General features: G+C 39.2%; 2 protein-coding genes across 2 annotated transcripts; one reads left to right on the top strand and one right to left on the bottom strand. All coding sequences in view use genetic code 11, as the record gives it.

Annotated features, from left to right (window-relative positions):
• Positions 1 to 4,124: 4,124 nt before the first annotated feature.
• On the top strand, positions 4,125 to 5,053 carry EGR_02490 (hypothetical protein; the record flags this gene model as incomplete). Its single annotated transcript, XM_024491739.1, has 3 exons — positions 4,125 to 4,445; positions 4,517 to 4,829; positions 5,034 to 5,053. The coding sequence occupies 3 exons, from the start codon at positions 4,125 to 4,127 to the stop codon at positions 5,051 to 5,053; spliced, it is 654 nt and encodes a 217-aa protein (XP_024353890.1).
• Positions 5,054 to 5,117: 64 nt separating this feature from the next.
• EGR_02489 (Homologous-pairing protein 2) lies at positions 5,118 to 7,255 on the bottom strand (the record flags this gene model as incomplete). Its single annotated transcript, XM_024491738.1, has 10 exons — positions 5,118 to 5,180; positions 5,253 to 5,312; positions 5,388 to 5,441; positions 5,644 to 5,715; positions 5,751 to 5,821; positions 5,898 to 6,009; positions 6,078 to 6,167; positions 6,210 to 6,298; positions 6,334 to 6,373; positions 7,250 to 7,255. The coding sequence occupies 10 exons, from the start codon at positions 7,253 to 7,255 to the stop codon at positions 5,118 to 5,120; spliced, it is 657 nt and encodes a 218-aa protein (XP_024353889.1).
• Between the last annotated feature and the right edge of the window lie 9,334 nt (positions 7,256 to 16,589).

Here is a 16,589-nt window from a genome sequence, read left to right as displayed (position 1 = left end):
CCCTGTGTGCAATTCTTAAATTACTTGAACTTTTTTACTCCTTTTTTTTTATTTTGAGGTATTTTAATGCACGCATTTGTATTTTCTTTCGGCTGTATTCCCTTTGGGCCATGCCATTTGGTACAGCCATTCTCTACGTCAGCAATACATATTCTGCCCTAGTATTGTCTTCTTTTATCTTTTGGAAGTAACCCAGTCGCTATGTGGTTGAGAGCGGAAGGCGAATTTGGATCCCAGATGTCAATTACTATGATCCTATCAATGAATGCTAAACCTCTATAGTGCAGTTTGCTGCTGGGAGGATCAATGACAGCTTCTGATAAAGGAGCTAAAAATGACGTCTAGCCCTGGGAAATATCCCAGTCCCGTGTTCTGTAGGAATGTTATTAATAACTGAAGCTATGCATCCGTAAATTATAAAGTAAAATTCTTACGCACTTGTCTAAAGCACCCATATAAAGATGTCTATTTAATCGAGTAAGTGGTATCTCCACTTCTTTACTAGTTGGATTGGATTTAAATGGATACGGCTGGCAGCATTGAAATGAGAACTAAGTAGCAGGAAGGAGTGGACGTAAAACTTTACCTTCTTAGAGATTTCTAAAACCATGTTCCTTACTAAATGACTGTTTTTAGACCAGTGCTCTTATGCCATACAAGATGGCGTGTACATTCCTCGATCTCCTTAATACATTTCCCAAACAGGTCAAAACTTTAGATTCGGTCAAACTGGCAAGTAAAATCAATGACTTTGCGGTAAGATATCTCCTATACTGCACACAAATTTGAAAATTGGCGCCTCTGTTTCATGGGAGTTTGGAAGAATGACAAAGGGGAGCTCAGAGACTGTGTTTGAAGGAAGAAAAGGGCTATGCTATATCTCAGTGATATGCTAAACCACTTCTTTTTAGTTTTAAAAGTCCTAAGGCTCTCCCTTTGCATTTCTGCTGGGCTGCAGAGCCCCTAGGCAATTCCAATAGCCACAGTAATTCCGTAAGCCTATAAAATATTTTCCACCCAGGTATTGTGACTTTCATCTTTACCAAACCTCAAGGCACTACAGATGTTTAAAACATCTTCATTATTTCAAATTACTGTGACTTTTGTTAGATTTATCTGCGGAGCTAGGTTAGGGACACAAGCTTCAGTAAATTTTTCGGTCTCTTAGGCGTTGGGCATGCTAATCTCGTAAATCTAATCGTAATAAGTGTAGCACATTATTAAATATGACAAAATATGGTGGGATTCTGATGTCACTGTTTAAACTAAAACTGATGTGTCAGCCTAGCCCAATTTCTTTCGGGAGCATTCGACTTAGTCAAGACTCAATACTGCAAATAGTGTTCGAGGTAAGCCAGTATCACTATTTGTGGCATCCCTTCCAACTGACTACTGATGTATTTGACATATTTTTATTCACTACCTAGCTACTTGTTTAATTCAATTGCATTGCTAATGCGGCATATACTTTTGTCCGTACCGCTTTAGGTCTGGTTCGGCTTAGTACTCACCCCTGTAAGTACCTGTACATTGATTTGATCTCTACTCCTTTCGTATTTGGATGTTGGGCTGTATCAGCACCTTGAAAATCTTCTTTATTACTCAGATTTCATCTTGGGTTAATTGATTTGAGTCCAAAGCCAAGGCGCTCTCAAACCACCACAACTTATTCTTTCACATTACTTCGCCTTCCTTTGTGCCACGAATCTTTGCTGGTTGCAATTGCGTGAGTTTTCGTAATTTTTTGAGCTGTCTTTCTGTATCGTTAAAGCCTATTTTAATTACTGTAATGGTTCCAAACATACTGTTATGAATGTTCGAGTACTTATTTTTCTGTGCCTAAACTTCGCCAGTAAACCCAATATTTAGGTATCTCTTACATGTTTGCTAGTCTTAGCAGTGCTAGCAGTTGCTGTTTTACTCAATTTAAACGGCATCATCGGTGTTACTTGACCGTGCATTCTTCTTTCCAGCGAAGTTTTGCAAATTCTGATGCGAACAATTTGTGCATTTGTTTTGGATTAATAGAGACGTTATAAGAATGGTAGGTTCACATCATTAGCATCAATGCTTGTATAGGATTTCAAATTTGGTTTCTTCAAAAGTTTTGAACCCCAAGTTGATCCTAATCTAGGAATAAGTTGCAAGTCAGACAAAGTGCAGTCCTTACCAAAACAGTACACGTCATCAGATGGTAAATATACGCTTTGTCTTTATTGTGAACTATCCAGCCTGGCGAAAAACATTTGAACTTCCAGTACGACCTTATAAATATGCTGTTAACAAGGGTGAGATTCTTTTCTTTAGTTGACTGAATTTTATGGGAAAATAAGTATCTTGAATCCTCGTTTGCTGGCTTAATACGACTATTGTGGCATTCGTATCCCTACTTTAGATGGTAAGGTTTGCCCCTATTTTCAGTAACTTGTTTAAGTGCCATACTCATTTATTGTCACCCCTATTTGCCCTAGAAGAAAATTGTCAAACCCGGAATATAGATGGAGTCGTGTCCGGACCACAATATGCATTTCTTCCACATATGTTGGGGCGCTAATAATTGATATCATTGGTTGCATAGTCAAGTACTCTTATTTAGACACGTCAACGACAAATGAGTTGCTTATCATTCCCATCAAAAGTTGGCTAATAATTGCCTACAATACAGGATGGTTGAATTTTGCGCTTGTATCGAGACGTTATCAGTCTATTTGGTTAACGAGGGAAGATGTTCCCCCTCTACCATCCCTAACTTCGCCTATTGATGATTGCTGATTCCCCTTCAGCATAACTTATGAACGGTAGTTTATAAACCCACATTACGACTTGTGGGGTAATTTCTCATCAGTTGCGTATTCCTTTTCACCTGAGAGCAAAGTAACTGTCGATCGTCTGGGTGTCTATAATTTGATGGTGCCCTTTCTTAAATGCGTTATCAAGCTAGAGTTAGCTGTATCTCAAACGCTGCAAGACTTGAATGAGATAAGCCCTTAAGAGAATAGTTTATTGGATTGGACTTTCTCCAACTGTCTGCGGTCGTAACTACTTCACCTCTTATTTTTTTACATTTATAACATAGATGCTTACTCCCTGTGAATTTTTGAAAGTACCTCAAGGTCTGTTTTCCAACTACTGTTGGAAGTGTTTACCTCAAACCAAAGCTTTTGTATTAGTACAGGAAAAGAGCGGGTTTATTTCTCAACATGGTCATCTGTTATATTTGACTAGTGTCCAGAAGGCTTCATCATTGAAGGGTTTGGCGGTAGGAGTGAACCATCCTGGAATAGCCTACTTCATTTCATCGTCATTCCAAAAGTGCAAAGCCATCTCGGCATTTAGTGCGCGCCAAATTCTAGGGAATCTAAATTTCCGTGAATGATTTCTGTTATCGTTCCCCTAGATATTTTTGTCCCCTGTACGATTTCGTTATGGTTTTACGTTAATTATCTTGGATTAGGCACTCCACATGCGAGCTTAATGTTCACAGTAATGACTACTGTGGGCTGAGAACCACCACGATCGGGGTCGTCACTAACGTACAGCTCTTTTTGAGGCGATCAAACTACTTAAATGCATCATCTTTAAGCGACTGAGCGTCTCACTGTACTGTTCCCAAAAATCTGCACAAATGAGCACTCGTAAGTTTTACGCCTTCGTCATGCCTCGTTGTATTGTGCGGGCGCTACAATCTGTTTAACGATGTTCGGAACGGTCTACGATATATGACACTATCTATTCGTACTTTGTCACTTACTACTGCATGTATTATCACTACGGTAGCGTGCCTTACCATTCGCCACTTTGAAATGAAGACGACGAGTAGCTCCTCATTGGTGGTACACTATACATTCGAAGCTGTAAACAACTACTCGTTCCGTGATATGTAGCGCAACAGCTTTCCACGGTGAAGTATTTTGGATCCACTATCACAGCGGTTTTATACGCAATTTGAATTTATTCTGAGGCAAGCCTCCTTTTCGTGTGTCTACTTCTTGTTGCATCAAACCGGTGCTGCTGGAGGTTTGATTACGAAGAGACTCAAGAAAACGCCAAAATCCCCTTTATGCACTCCTTTTCCACCGTAAAGAGCTGCACGTCTAGTGGCAGTGCCTAGTACAACCCCTTAAATGCAGGTCCGCGATAGTTTGTACCGCTCTCCAGCCATAAGAATATACCAAGAGGACGCAGTGGAAGAATGCGTGAAGGCATGGAATCTCTGCGCGGATGAGGATCAAGGAGTTTTGAAGGCACTCTCCTCGGGGTGCGATGTAGTCGCGGGCGTAGTAGAAGGTGGTTTCACCTTGTGGATGGGTACGCGTTTCCTGCTCAATTTCCTCGTCGACAGGGCTGTCGACTTCGCCGGCAAGCGCGTTCTTGACCTCGGCTGTGGAGCCGGCGTTCTGGGTATTCACGCTCTCCTTCATTGTGCCGCATCCGTAACCTTCCAGGTTAGCCCCTAGCACTGCATTTATCGCCTTCCCTCCTCCGAGAAGTTTTGCTATCTTTTCTACCTAAGTAGGACTTCAATCATTGCGTGGTAAAGGCCTGGACGGTTCCAAACGTGAGGCTACAGTTGACAGTTGAAGAACAGCGGGCTGACTTTTGGGCAGGCGATTGGGAGGATCTGGCGGATGTTTGGCGCTCGCAGGGTAAGCAATTCGACGTGATCCTCACCGCGGAAACCATCTACCGTAGGGACCTATACTCAAAGCTCCTCACAGTGCTGGAGGCTGTCTCTGCGCCCGAGTGCTGTGTCTACCTGGTGAGCAAGCTTGCCTACCACGGTAACGACGGGAGCCTGGAGAGTTTCTGCGATTTCATCCACCGCACATGTGTGTTTACTTGTAAAAAAATCCAACTTGACAGTGGGAATACCTGCTACGGCTGTTTGGTAATGACCAAAATTAAAACCCAGGGACAATAGTTTTCTGCCCATGTGGTTTTTGTGTTTGCACTTTGGTTCCGATTCTACATCCCGGATGCATTTCACTTATTGCCGTTTCGCAACGAGTTTGGCCTCTACTTTGTCTTCTTAGGGGACTGCAATCAATGGTAAAATAAAAAAGTTTATTAAAATGTCAGTATTGAAAAACAGAGGAGTATCAGAGAATGTCATTGCATCATGACGTGAAGTCGGCGATGGATACTCCCCGATCCTCGTCCGTTTCAATGCCGATATCCTCCTAAAACCACAATATTAGAGACACCTGTTTTAGTCGAGATGGTATGCGAAACCCCGCAAAGCAAATACGCACCATGAGTTCCTTTCGGCTTTTGGGGTAACTCTCGGCAACAGCTTCGATGATATCCATGGCCTAAATGGTGAAAGAAATATTTAAGACCAAGGAATAGGCACTGGATTCAACATCACCGGTATTTCTTTGCTCTACCATGCGTTTTCTTTTGCGCCATTCTGCAACGGCGGTCTTCTGCCTTGTTTCCGCCTATTGGAAAGGCACCAGAGCTAGTTAGGATTTTGTTCAAGACCTCAATCGGGCCTGCGCCCTGGAACGCTAAGGAGGAGGATCACAACCTAAATTTGAACTAGGAAAACAAGGCGAGCTGCTGGTGTTGCATGCTACTAATGTATTTGCCCTAGGACAAGACATCCTGATTAAAAAAAAACGGTGGTGAAAATCTACTAACTTGAGTGAATTCTTCTGGGGTAACTGGGACTTCTGAGCCGTATTCATCAATCAACTTCTTTATCTCCTCTATCTGGGGGCATGAGTTCCCTAGGGAATTGCACATACTTTTGCCTCTATGATCGCATTCTGGTCCCGTGCCTCCTCAAGGGACAAACTGGACTGTACAGACTCCAACTCTAAAATCCAAAAAAAGGCATCCAGAGCTCAGACGACTGCGGAAATTTCAACAGTACACAAAAGGATGTCAGGTACCCGATTCGACCAATTTAATTCGATCTTTAAGTTGCTGAAGCTTAGTCGTGAGGTTATTAATTTCTTCGTCCATTGCCTTTAACTCGAAACCGTCGGGACGCGGCAACTTGTCCTACAAAAGGAAATCGTCGCAAGGGGAGTGGTTTTGGAGGCAAGATGGAGAAATACGACAGAACGAACTTGTGAAACAACAAAAACTTTCTGTTTCCCGTAGACCTTTTCAACCAAGGAGTCCTCCAGAACCAATTCGTCGATTGCTTTAGAAATAGCCTTTATTTGTAAGAGGAGTAAAAAACAAAACAGATGACAAACCGTCTTCCCATGGGCTTTTTGCAGTGCAGCAACGACGTCATTAACACTGAAGGGACGATTTTCACGAGTCATGTAGTTCAGTACATCGACTACGGAAATGAAATGGATGACAGAATGGTTATACCTTTCGGATTCTTGGACATTGCCACAGCAATGCGACTTATCTAAATGACATCATTTATGGCGAACACAGTGAGCCGTACAGCTAGCGGGTGTTAAAAGGTTAGGAAATAAAAGTTCGCAAACATAAGCATTTATTGGTAGGTTTACATATAAGGCCAATGGGAGCGAAAATAAGACTAAGAAGCATGTCAAAAGGCAGAACCCAGCAATAAGTCACCAACTTCAGAGATTTATGCAAAACATAAGAAAACACGGGAATAAGAAACAACCCAGTCAAACGGTCTATTCCCAAGTGCAAAGAAATGGTGGTACTTTGGTTCAGAATCAACTCCATCAAATAAGGTGTTGCAGGTATTCACCCTGAAAATAGGTAGTAGCCCTAAGCTTGGACAAAATTAATGATGACCGCCAAAATCAGCTTGAATATAAAACTAAACAGAACAAGACCTGCGAAGAGAACAATTGGACAATAATCATGGAATTAAATGCCTAGCGAAATTCATAGACCAACTTGTAATGGTCAGCCTCCAGCAATGATGAGAAATTACTTGACAAGGACGCAAAAAGCATATAAAATTAACGAATGCAAAGCCACTACCCACCGCAGGACGACCACCAATTTGATCAGCGTTTTTTTCGCAATTTCTTGGGCTGTCTAATCAATAAAACAAAGCTTGCATGCTATTATTTTTTGGATAGTATTTGTTCTAATCAATGTTACTGAATGACTATTTGTAAAAATTAAATAATGCGTGGACTGTGTTTGACAGGAAATTGCTTATAAGAGAAAGATCAATCTTTTGGTGCCTGAAAGTAATGCATCTAATGTAAGATATATAGACCCAACTGCATTAGGGAAAAAACAAGGAAGTTTCAAATCGTTAATAAATATGGGCAAGCATGGTATTTTAACAAACTTGCATCTTGCTGGAACCATTCTAGGAATGTTAATTTTCCTTTTTTCGTTAGAACTGCAGAAGTGATAGAATCCCTTGGTTTGTTCGACAATGACTAGCCTCTGCTACTAAAAGATACCTGATTTGGATTACTTAATTACTTTGGAGTGCCAAACATGGGCATGTAACATGCGCTAAAGCATTCGGGGCTAGATATGGGGACTCAGTCTAATCATTGGCAACTTATGGAATTGTGATTATGATTGACCATAGACAGGTTTTCTTCAGGCCCAAAGCTTACATTTTTGACACTTAGCTTACAAACAAGCTACAGTAGTAAAGTATTTAATGTTAACTAATGCATATCTTGGTCATATTTTCCGGTCAATGTTTATTGTTATTCCCCCCGTTGCGACAATTTTTTTGCACACTTAGCGATTCTTGTATAAATTTCTAAGTTTCTGAGTTAGTACGTTTGATTTTTTGTATCCACTGCGGTATTTCTGGTCACTTACGATGGTTAGTTCCCCTGTGAATCTCTGATGTGGGAGCACGAGTCGCGTCTCACCCCCTCAAAGGTTAATTGTGTTTATTTAGTAAATGATCGACACACTTCCCACTTGACCACGTTATTTGATGAAGCATTGAAGGATCGTATGTGCTATGCATACAAATCTCTTTTGTCGGCAAGGGGGTTATAAATGCACACTAACTACAATTTACTTTCGTTGACACCATTTATGCTAGGAAAACAAATTTGATTCTAATCGTGAAAAAGGACTTGAGTTTTATTTCGTTTCTTTCCCAAGTTCAAAATATTATTGTTGTTTGTTTTCTGAGTTCAAAACACCCAGTCTGGAATAGATTAAAGAGGTTTTTGGTGTAATAGTGTGCAGGTAGTGGAATAGAATAATGTCGCGGTGTCTCTCCAAAATGGCGAATGCTCTGTCAGCTTGGTCAGGTGCGCCTACTTTACTCGCCATCAGAGCATTAATGGTAGATACTGTCAAGCGAATTTAGCAGAGTGCGTTCAGATTCCACGTTCTTGTCCAAGAGTAAGAAGGCTATTTTTGACTACGCTGCTTATTTTAGCGAATTGTTGAAAATAGCTTTTCTTCTCAATGTGTCTTATTGTTCCACCGTCCAATCCCACCTTGGTACTATTCCCTAGTTTAAAAGGGTTAGTCAGAAAATTAAGTAAATCCTGACCGTTAATCTTATTTAACTTCCGCATAAAGTGATGGACTTTTTACTTGGAGTGGTGGTGGCGATGGATAAATCTTGAAGAAATGTCAAAAAGTGTCATTGTGCTCATGCTTGTAAGATTGTAGGGGTTCAATGTAGAAACTAAGTTTCAATAGCTTAAACGTGCTACGCCGGCCGAGCACGGAATCAGGCAGTAAAGCAAAGGAGGAAAGAGCACTTAGTCGATTTGCCGTAGTCAGTCGGACGAGCAAGCCAATCTTATTTTCCAGCAATGGCAACAACAGCAGTGGTGATGCAAATGTCGTTTAGTACTTGACAGCCGAATTCAAGTGGTGCGCCACTTATTAAAGGCAAACAGTACTTAATTGTGTATTCATTCGCAGTTTTTGGCTAGGGCCCTAAAGAGTACAAGTTTTATTCAGGCAGTATAGTAGAATATTATTTTTTCTAGTGCGCAATCAAGGCGTTGCTCATGGCAACCCTTGGAATAAGCGAGATGCTGGCAACACATCATTTAAAGGATTTCTTCTTATGACAACTGCAAAGTGCTCTCTAACAACCGCCCAAATTAACATGAACGCTAGAAAAGAATGCCTTGGCGATATATAGTGGCTTGTGTAAGGGATCTAATAAAGTTATGTTTAGTTTGGTACAAATTGGTTATGAGTTCCCAGCTGGGTGAGATAGTCGGTTGTTTACAAGAGCCAAAGCATGTGCCCTAACACCATGCGTTTTTATTTTGATGAATAATAACCTCATTTGCAAAAGGGAATTCCCCACTTAACTTTCATTGTAATTATACTTACTATAATGTGTCGTATCTAAACGGCATCCAGTGGATTGAGGGTTATGAATTTATGGCTGCAATATATAATGAAATGTATCTTTCCGAATTATTCTTGTCGCAACATTTTTTGAGGTTGGAAAGTGTAGATGCAAATACCGAATCAGTGAAATATCGCTGCTCTACAGGCAGTTCACCAACTCCCAGACGAGGCGACAGCCGTTCAAGCTGAACAACTCGAAGTGCCTAGGTTTACGTGTCCGTAAATCTGGTGCGATACTCTTATAATACAAACTTTAAATGTACAGTATTCTATCTGGATTTTCATTTGATCAACGAGCACACAAACACACCGGTGTAAACACCAATTACAAGGAATGCATTAGTTTAAAGATTTCGAATTATTTTACCATCATTCTTTGGTTTGATTTTTGATGTCATTGCTTGAAGCATTTAAACTACTTCTGACAATGACTGCAAGCATTTTCAACACCAATTCGAGCACACAACTTATGACTATTGTGGATTGTAGAGAACATCCGATACTAAAAATAAGCTTTGAATCAGTGGAAACAAAATATCTGCTCTTTATTTAAAATCTCTGAAGATGAACACCGTAAAACAATAATAAATAAGGTCTGCGCCGGTTCTAAGGCGTCTCCATACTTTTTCACCACGCATTTTGCCATGACGCTATTCACACCAGACACCGAGTATTTTGAAGGCATAGTGGAAACTCTCTCAAACACGTAACAAATACTGCTAAGGTATAGGCGTCTAAACCCCTGAGATAGTATATTCATTTTTAAATATATGCTACCGCATTGATTCAAAGATTCTATATTTAGTGGTGAGGGTGTATTCCGTGGCTCTCCCGACCTCAAAAGCTTTCGCAACCAAAGATAATTCAACATTTAAAATAATAGAGACTTCGGCAGAGCTAAAACTGAGCCTTTTCCATCATCTTAACTGCCTTTAGTTTTTAAAATTTCCTATTGTGTTGTCAGCTACCTTCCCATCGTTGCAGGTGATAATGGCAAAAAAAGGTACCCCAGGCAGATTACAGGAGTTTTTTCTGACTTTACAGAAGATAGCTAGGGTAAGATTTCTGAAAAACAAAAGTGCTAGTTTCTTCGCTGGCTCTGTTAGGCTCTGCTCTGCTCTATCCTACTCAGAAATACAAGTATGTGACAAATTTGTTTCGTTTTGGTCATAGGTGTATCATTGCTTACTTATTGGAGCAAGCGATAGATGGGCAGAAGTGCTTAAGATTGGTAAAAATGCTATGAAAAGGCTAGAACCGATTCTTCGAACTCAGAAGCAATGAGTTATTGCCTTATACCATTGGGAACTTCCTTTAAGCTGTTTTTTGGGATAGTAGGAATGAGTAGAGGTACAGTCATAGGATTTTATTGTGTGATTTAATTTACATCAAAAAATTTCGAAAAAAAATAAAGAATTTGTCTGCTAACAATGCGTTGCCTAAAATAGGCTTCAAAGTGGCAAACAATAATTAAGGCGATTTTGGCGTCGAAGGTCTTTTTACTTTTCATCAAGGTAAATTTTGACTTTCGTTACACTACTTTAGCAATTGTAGGCACCAGCAGGCTAAAAGTAATAAGTGATTGGTAAGAGATACCATTCAAAACATATGTTCATATAACCAAAGAGATATTCTTCCAATTTGGAGCTTTTTCAAACCTTACAATTTAGACTGCGATATTGAGAACTATTCTGCGACAAAATGGAAGTTAATAAAAAGGCAAATTATAACAAAACACTTTGTAATAGTGATATGGCTTTTTGGCAAATGGCAAGCTGTTGGAGATTTTTTCATTCCTAACCGTCTTTCGCACGAAACGTATCCGAGGCGACAATCGGTAGATGTTGCATATTGATAATCACTTACTCACGAAGCCACTTTTCGCCACTTTCTGGCAAGGCCTACCAGTAGATGTGTTTATATTTGAGACTATGGTCATTTAAACCGTCGGGAGTTCTGCTTCATGATTACACTTTCAAGGTTGATGATTTGCGTCAAGGAGATGAATAAAACCATTGCGGAGGGGTCTCATGAAGGTTAAAGCGGTGTAAGCAGTGGAGATGGAAAACAATAACTGTGGAATGATAAAATCCTCACATTCTACTTAATAACTTGCGTCAATTTTTGGTTTAAAGTCACCTGTGTGTTTGGTGATGTGCCGACTGTCACAGAAACGACTAAGAAGGGATTTACTAACCATTTGAATTAAACGCATTTGAAAAAAGCTGCCGACAGCACTTTGGAAACGAAGCGGCAAATAGGCGTAAGTGTCTAGATGTAAATACCAGTATTTTCTTCTTTTGTAAGAAATTAGGAAAAACCAACTACCACCATCGCTTATGCGACTGAGACAATGCTAATGCAGAATAAGTTAAATAAGTAAACTGAATGTTAATCTCTTCTGTAATGGGCTATTACGGAATGCGTTGTCAAGTTATTGCGTGCATAATACAAACTTGTGTATATTTATTTAACACTCTTGAGGAATGCATTACCAGTATATTCGAACCGAATGCAAAACTTTGTTTTGCCATTCTCATACTCATCTGCAACTGGAAATGTGACGACAAAGGAAAAACTCCACTGCAACTGGAACCTATTTAGACGCAATTTGCTTCTAAGAAATATAAGAACTAAACATAAATTGCTCGTTGTTTTGTGACAATAGGTGACCTTATAATTTTGTGTTCAGAAACCATATTTACTTTCTAGACATTTGAGAATTTAAAGGAAGGAGCGATAGATCGCGCAACCACCTTCAAATAAGTTGATTAAGGAATCATAGAAGAAATAAATAAAAGTGGGCTACTATTTGTCTCGTTTCCTAGTGTAAACACAACCACATTTGTCTCCACTGAAACTGTACTGACGATTTCTGCGAGGATCTTCAATGGATGCTAACAGACATAAGGTACGAATTTTATGTTATATATCCGCCTACAGCACGAGACAATGAGAGGATCTGATCGGGAACTGACTTATGCACGCTGATGGCTTTATTTGCTTCCACGAAAACTAGAAGTTGTGACCTTCGAATAACACCACTAGATGAAAGAGCAAGGCGGGCACATATTTTAACAATATTTAAGCAGGTATATGTGGGTAGTTTAACTAAATTTCGAATAGCTCTCGTAATCAAAACTAGCTCAAATCCTTACCGAGTGGCTTTATAGACTATCTAAAAACGTTCAAAATCAAAATGACAGAATATAAAAGGACGCAATCACCGTAAGAAACTTGATTGTGCAAGTGTACAGAATGTCTGTGCACAAAATTTCGGATAAGAAATTACTTGACCATCTATATTCAATCGCACCCAAGCAACTTGCACAATACCTCATTTAATATTCAGTACTAATATTTCTAAAAGTAGCACGGTCCATCCTCAATACTTTGCATTTGTCCACAACGCTTGAGATTGAACACTCCGGCCAATTCTACAGAGTCGATTTAGGGCTTTTGGTTTCATTCATACGTAAGGCAAACATAGGTAAAATCGTTTTTTACTTTGCCTGATAATTTTGTCTGCGCGGCATCTAACGTAGCTTCAGTAAGGATCGCTAATACTTGCTTGAACACAAGCCGTCGAGTTCTCGAGGTTCACACATCTAAGTTACCGTTGTAGCGTCGCCCGCTTTTCGTGATTTTCCGTCATTAGTAGCGTGGGAAAAAAGTAGGTAGCGATGGATAGGGCTAAATACTTTCAGTCGGTCACAAAATAAGCCTTGTTTAAAGCTACCTCATAAGAACGGCATAGCCGAAAAAGTGTTCATAACTCTGATGGCGAAAACCAAAGTAAGTATTGAGGGGAGAGAGATGACACTACAGAAAGTCGATTTAGATAAAGGAGTGGTTTTCAAGTGAACGAACTGTAAAGCGAAACCCTTGGTGTAGAATTATACAGGAAGCAAAGTTGCAAGCCAATCTCGAAAGATAAAGGAGGTCTCTTGGTAAACTAAACTATTTATGCTAATTAATTAGAAATTAAAACACGAACAGGAAGGTAGACCAATAAAAGAATTTGTTATGTTACTGTCTTGTTTGAACTAGCGTATTAAAACCCATCCTTTCCATACACGACTTCTCCATCTTTAGGTGATTTGTACTTGAAGTTCCTGTCGATACATCTGTCCGCAAAATGCCACTTTGTATAGGTCCAGCAGAAAGCGACAAAAGATACTAAACCTATCTCATTCTATTACTTAATTTTTTTAATAAATCCACAATTTCATAAAGCGGAATAGTGACTTTCTCACAACCGATTTTTACATTTATCTGGTTTCAGAGGATGTTTGTGCTTATATTTGGGTTCCAATATACATTTATTAATTTTAGCAGTAGTCCTCATCGAATACCTAAATTCAAACAATTTTACGGGAATAGTGAATACAAATTATTTTGCTTGAAACGTCTTTTAACTGCAGCATTGAAACATCTTCTGACTTCAACTGAAATAAATACAATTGGTGTCTTGCTTACCACACAGTACTGTTAGAGGAAATGCATACAATATCTTTCAGTAGCAGCTTGGACTTCAATTTTGGGATGAGGATTTGATGCATATTTCTGCTCAAATGTATGTTTGCGGAATTTGAAATGGTACATCTACGTGATTTTGAGGCACTGTTCAGTATTGCGTTCGAGGAGTTCAACAACTACAAAATATTCAGCATGTAATAGTTATAATACCGTAATTTAGATACTTTCATAACATCAGGTACAAGTACGCGAAAACTATTTAGTAGTTAAAAATTACTCACTCAAACTCACCAAATAGGTGAATGGCAAACCTCCGTCCCATTGACTCAATGGTATCGATAAATTAACGCAAATGTTTTATGAGAATGTATGATATATGCCTAAGAGACGTGAAGGTAGTAGGTTGTGGGATGATATAAGAGGCCCGCAGTCATTTGGGCTCTAGGAATTATTAGGTAGCAGCATTCTGTTAACAATTATATTTAGTGTTCATCAAAGTTGGCGAAATTTCTTTCGCAGAACCAACTGAGTTCGAAAACCCATTATTCCCACCAACACCGTTTTTCATTCTACTGTGGAAGTGACGGACAAGAGGTGCCCGAATTAGACAAATCGCTGAATTTTAGCCTATAAGGATAGTGGATGATTAGTATGGCATTGACAGCAAAAACGTTGGTATGCGTCAGTGCCTACATTACAGGGCAGTCGTGATTTTTGAATCTGCGATAAGATTGTCCTTACATTATGCACCCAACGTTAAGGTCCATGAACAATAGAGTTTTTAAAAATAATCTTAAGGAAGTTATAAGGGTGAAAAGAGTTCAAATAATTTCAAATACAACAATTAACGGATAATGAACAGGCGAGTCAGTTCAGTTGAGAAGCCGATTTTAGGTAAGGAAGAATGGACGAATTGACCTTATTGACATAATCCAAGTTATAAAATGCCATTCGCTTCTTCTGGCTGTGCAGTGAGTAGATTTGATGAGCAACCCCTTGGTCTTTACATTGCACTTTTTCCTAAAAGAGAAATAAAAGGAAATAAGCTACCAATCGCTTGCTTTGATAGTATATCTTCAGTTTTCGCTTTCAACTTAAATGACAAAAACCACATGCGTTCGAATACATCCATCAACTTTTAGCAAGATTTTTGTCAAAGTTCTAATGTGTCCAACCTGGATATTTTGATAAATGCTGCGTTTTGCTTGAAGACTACCTTAATGTCTTTTTAAGTTTACGGTGAGCTAAAATGAAATGTTTGATTCAGCACTGTTCAGCGCCTTTGAATTATCATTGGAAAATTGATGGGAAAGAAAAGCAGGAAAACTTGGGTGCAAAAATGTGTAACGAATAGAATTTAAACTTTTAGTCTGGAAGTGTTTTAATGAGTTTATGAAACTAGGACAAATCAAATGCAAGATCTATACATCTTAGTGGAGTTATCTTGCAGATTATCCCTAGTTAAACTGTACCAAAAAAACTCAGCGTAACCATGTTTTCATGACACCAAATAAGATGCTTAACGTCAGGAATACTTAACATGTTCATGACTCCCTCTTTTATAATTAAGTAAGTATTTTTCAGCGCAAAACTAAAGGATATCAGCAGAGGAAGTGTTCGACACCCCAGGGTGTTGCTCGAACCCTTTTTGACCATGCAGCGTCAGTGTGCGTCCTTTTTTGGTCACCCATATTCTATGTAATTCAATGCAGGATCTTTCAATTAGTGTCCCGCTACTGTTTCGTTTTCTCTATATTTCCACTTAAGTTCAGGCAATCGCCTGCAATAATTACGCCTAGAGCCTCTCGCTCAATTTTTTCTCTCAGTCATGTAGATTGCCGCATGCAGAACTGTACTTAATATCCGGGCTTGGCAAAACTCTGCAGTTTCTTGGCCGGTAAGTGGTAAATTTTGTTGCATAATAAGTCTACGCAATAGTGAAGCTATCGCAGGTCTTTCTTTACTACTTTTAAAACTTAAAAATCGTACAGATGCTTTACTGTTATTCAGATTTTTGCATGCCCAAAGGTGTTATTACTTATGCCCGTTTTGTATTCACGATAACCATACCGTTTAGCAGGATGTAAGGACAAAATCTATGCAAAGTTAGTTCCTCTTGTACCTCCTAAGTGTACAATCTAGTCAATTTAAAAGGTCATGCATTTATCACAGGATGTGAAACCTCGTACAAATCACAATTACCGCTGTATTATTCACAAACTTTAGCAATTTCTTAATAATGCCCCTAAAAATAGGGAAAGTAGAGAACTCACTGCTCAATATTTTATTTTATCATATCCAAGGTATACAGAATGCATGAATATACTTTGAACACTTCAGAACTTGAATTATTACTAAGTAGTGCAAGTAATGTCAACAAAGTTTTGGTTAGGGTTGAAACAATCCTTCCGGAAGAGTTGATGTGGGATTTCCGTTTTGGGCTAACAATCTCCTCCTTGGTTGTAAAATTCACAAAATTGGCAAATTCTGATTATGGGCCTAAACATTTCTTTCGCGGAACTGAAATCGCGTTTCCCTTTCCCCTAACACACAATAAATCATCTGCCTAAAAATTTTTTTAGAAAATCACATTTCCTCTAAGAATAAAACGCGACTCTATGAATATTTTCTTATAAAATATATGTAAACCATATAACAGAATGTTTTACAAAACCAGATTTAATGTTGCATGTGGCATAAAAGTTTGTCTATGAGATCAACTTATTGCCAATGCATAATCGCTTACGTAGTCTGTCCGAGATGTCTATAGGCTTGTGAAAATCTCGTCTAGTTTTAAGTCCTGATTTGTCTGGCACCCATTTTGTTCAGTGGGGGAATCCACTTTTTAT

Source organism: Echinococcus granulosus (genome assembly GCF_000524195.1).
Source record: "Echinococcus granulosus chromosome Unknown EG_S00011, whole genome shotgun sequence".
Lineage (NCBI taxonomy): Eukaryota > Metazoa > Platyhelminthes > Cestoda > Cyclophyllidea > Taeniidae > Echinococcus > Echinococcus granulosus.
The sequence above is the reverse complement of the archived record's forward strand: the minus strand, read 5'-3'. Positions and strand labels throughout refer to the sequence as shown.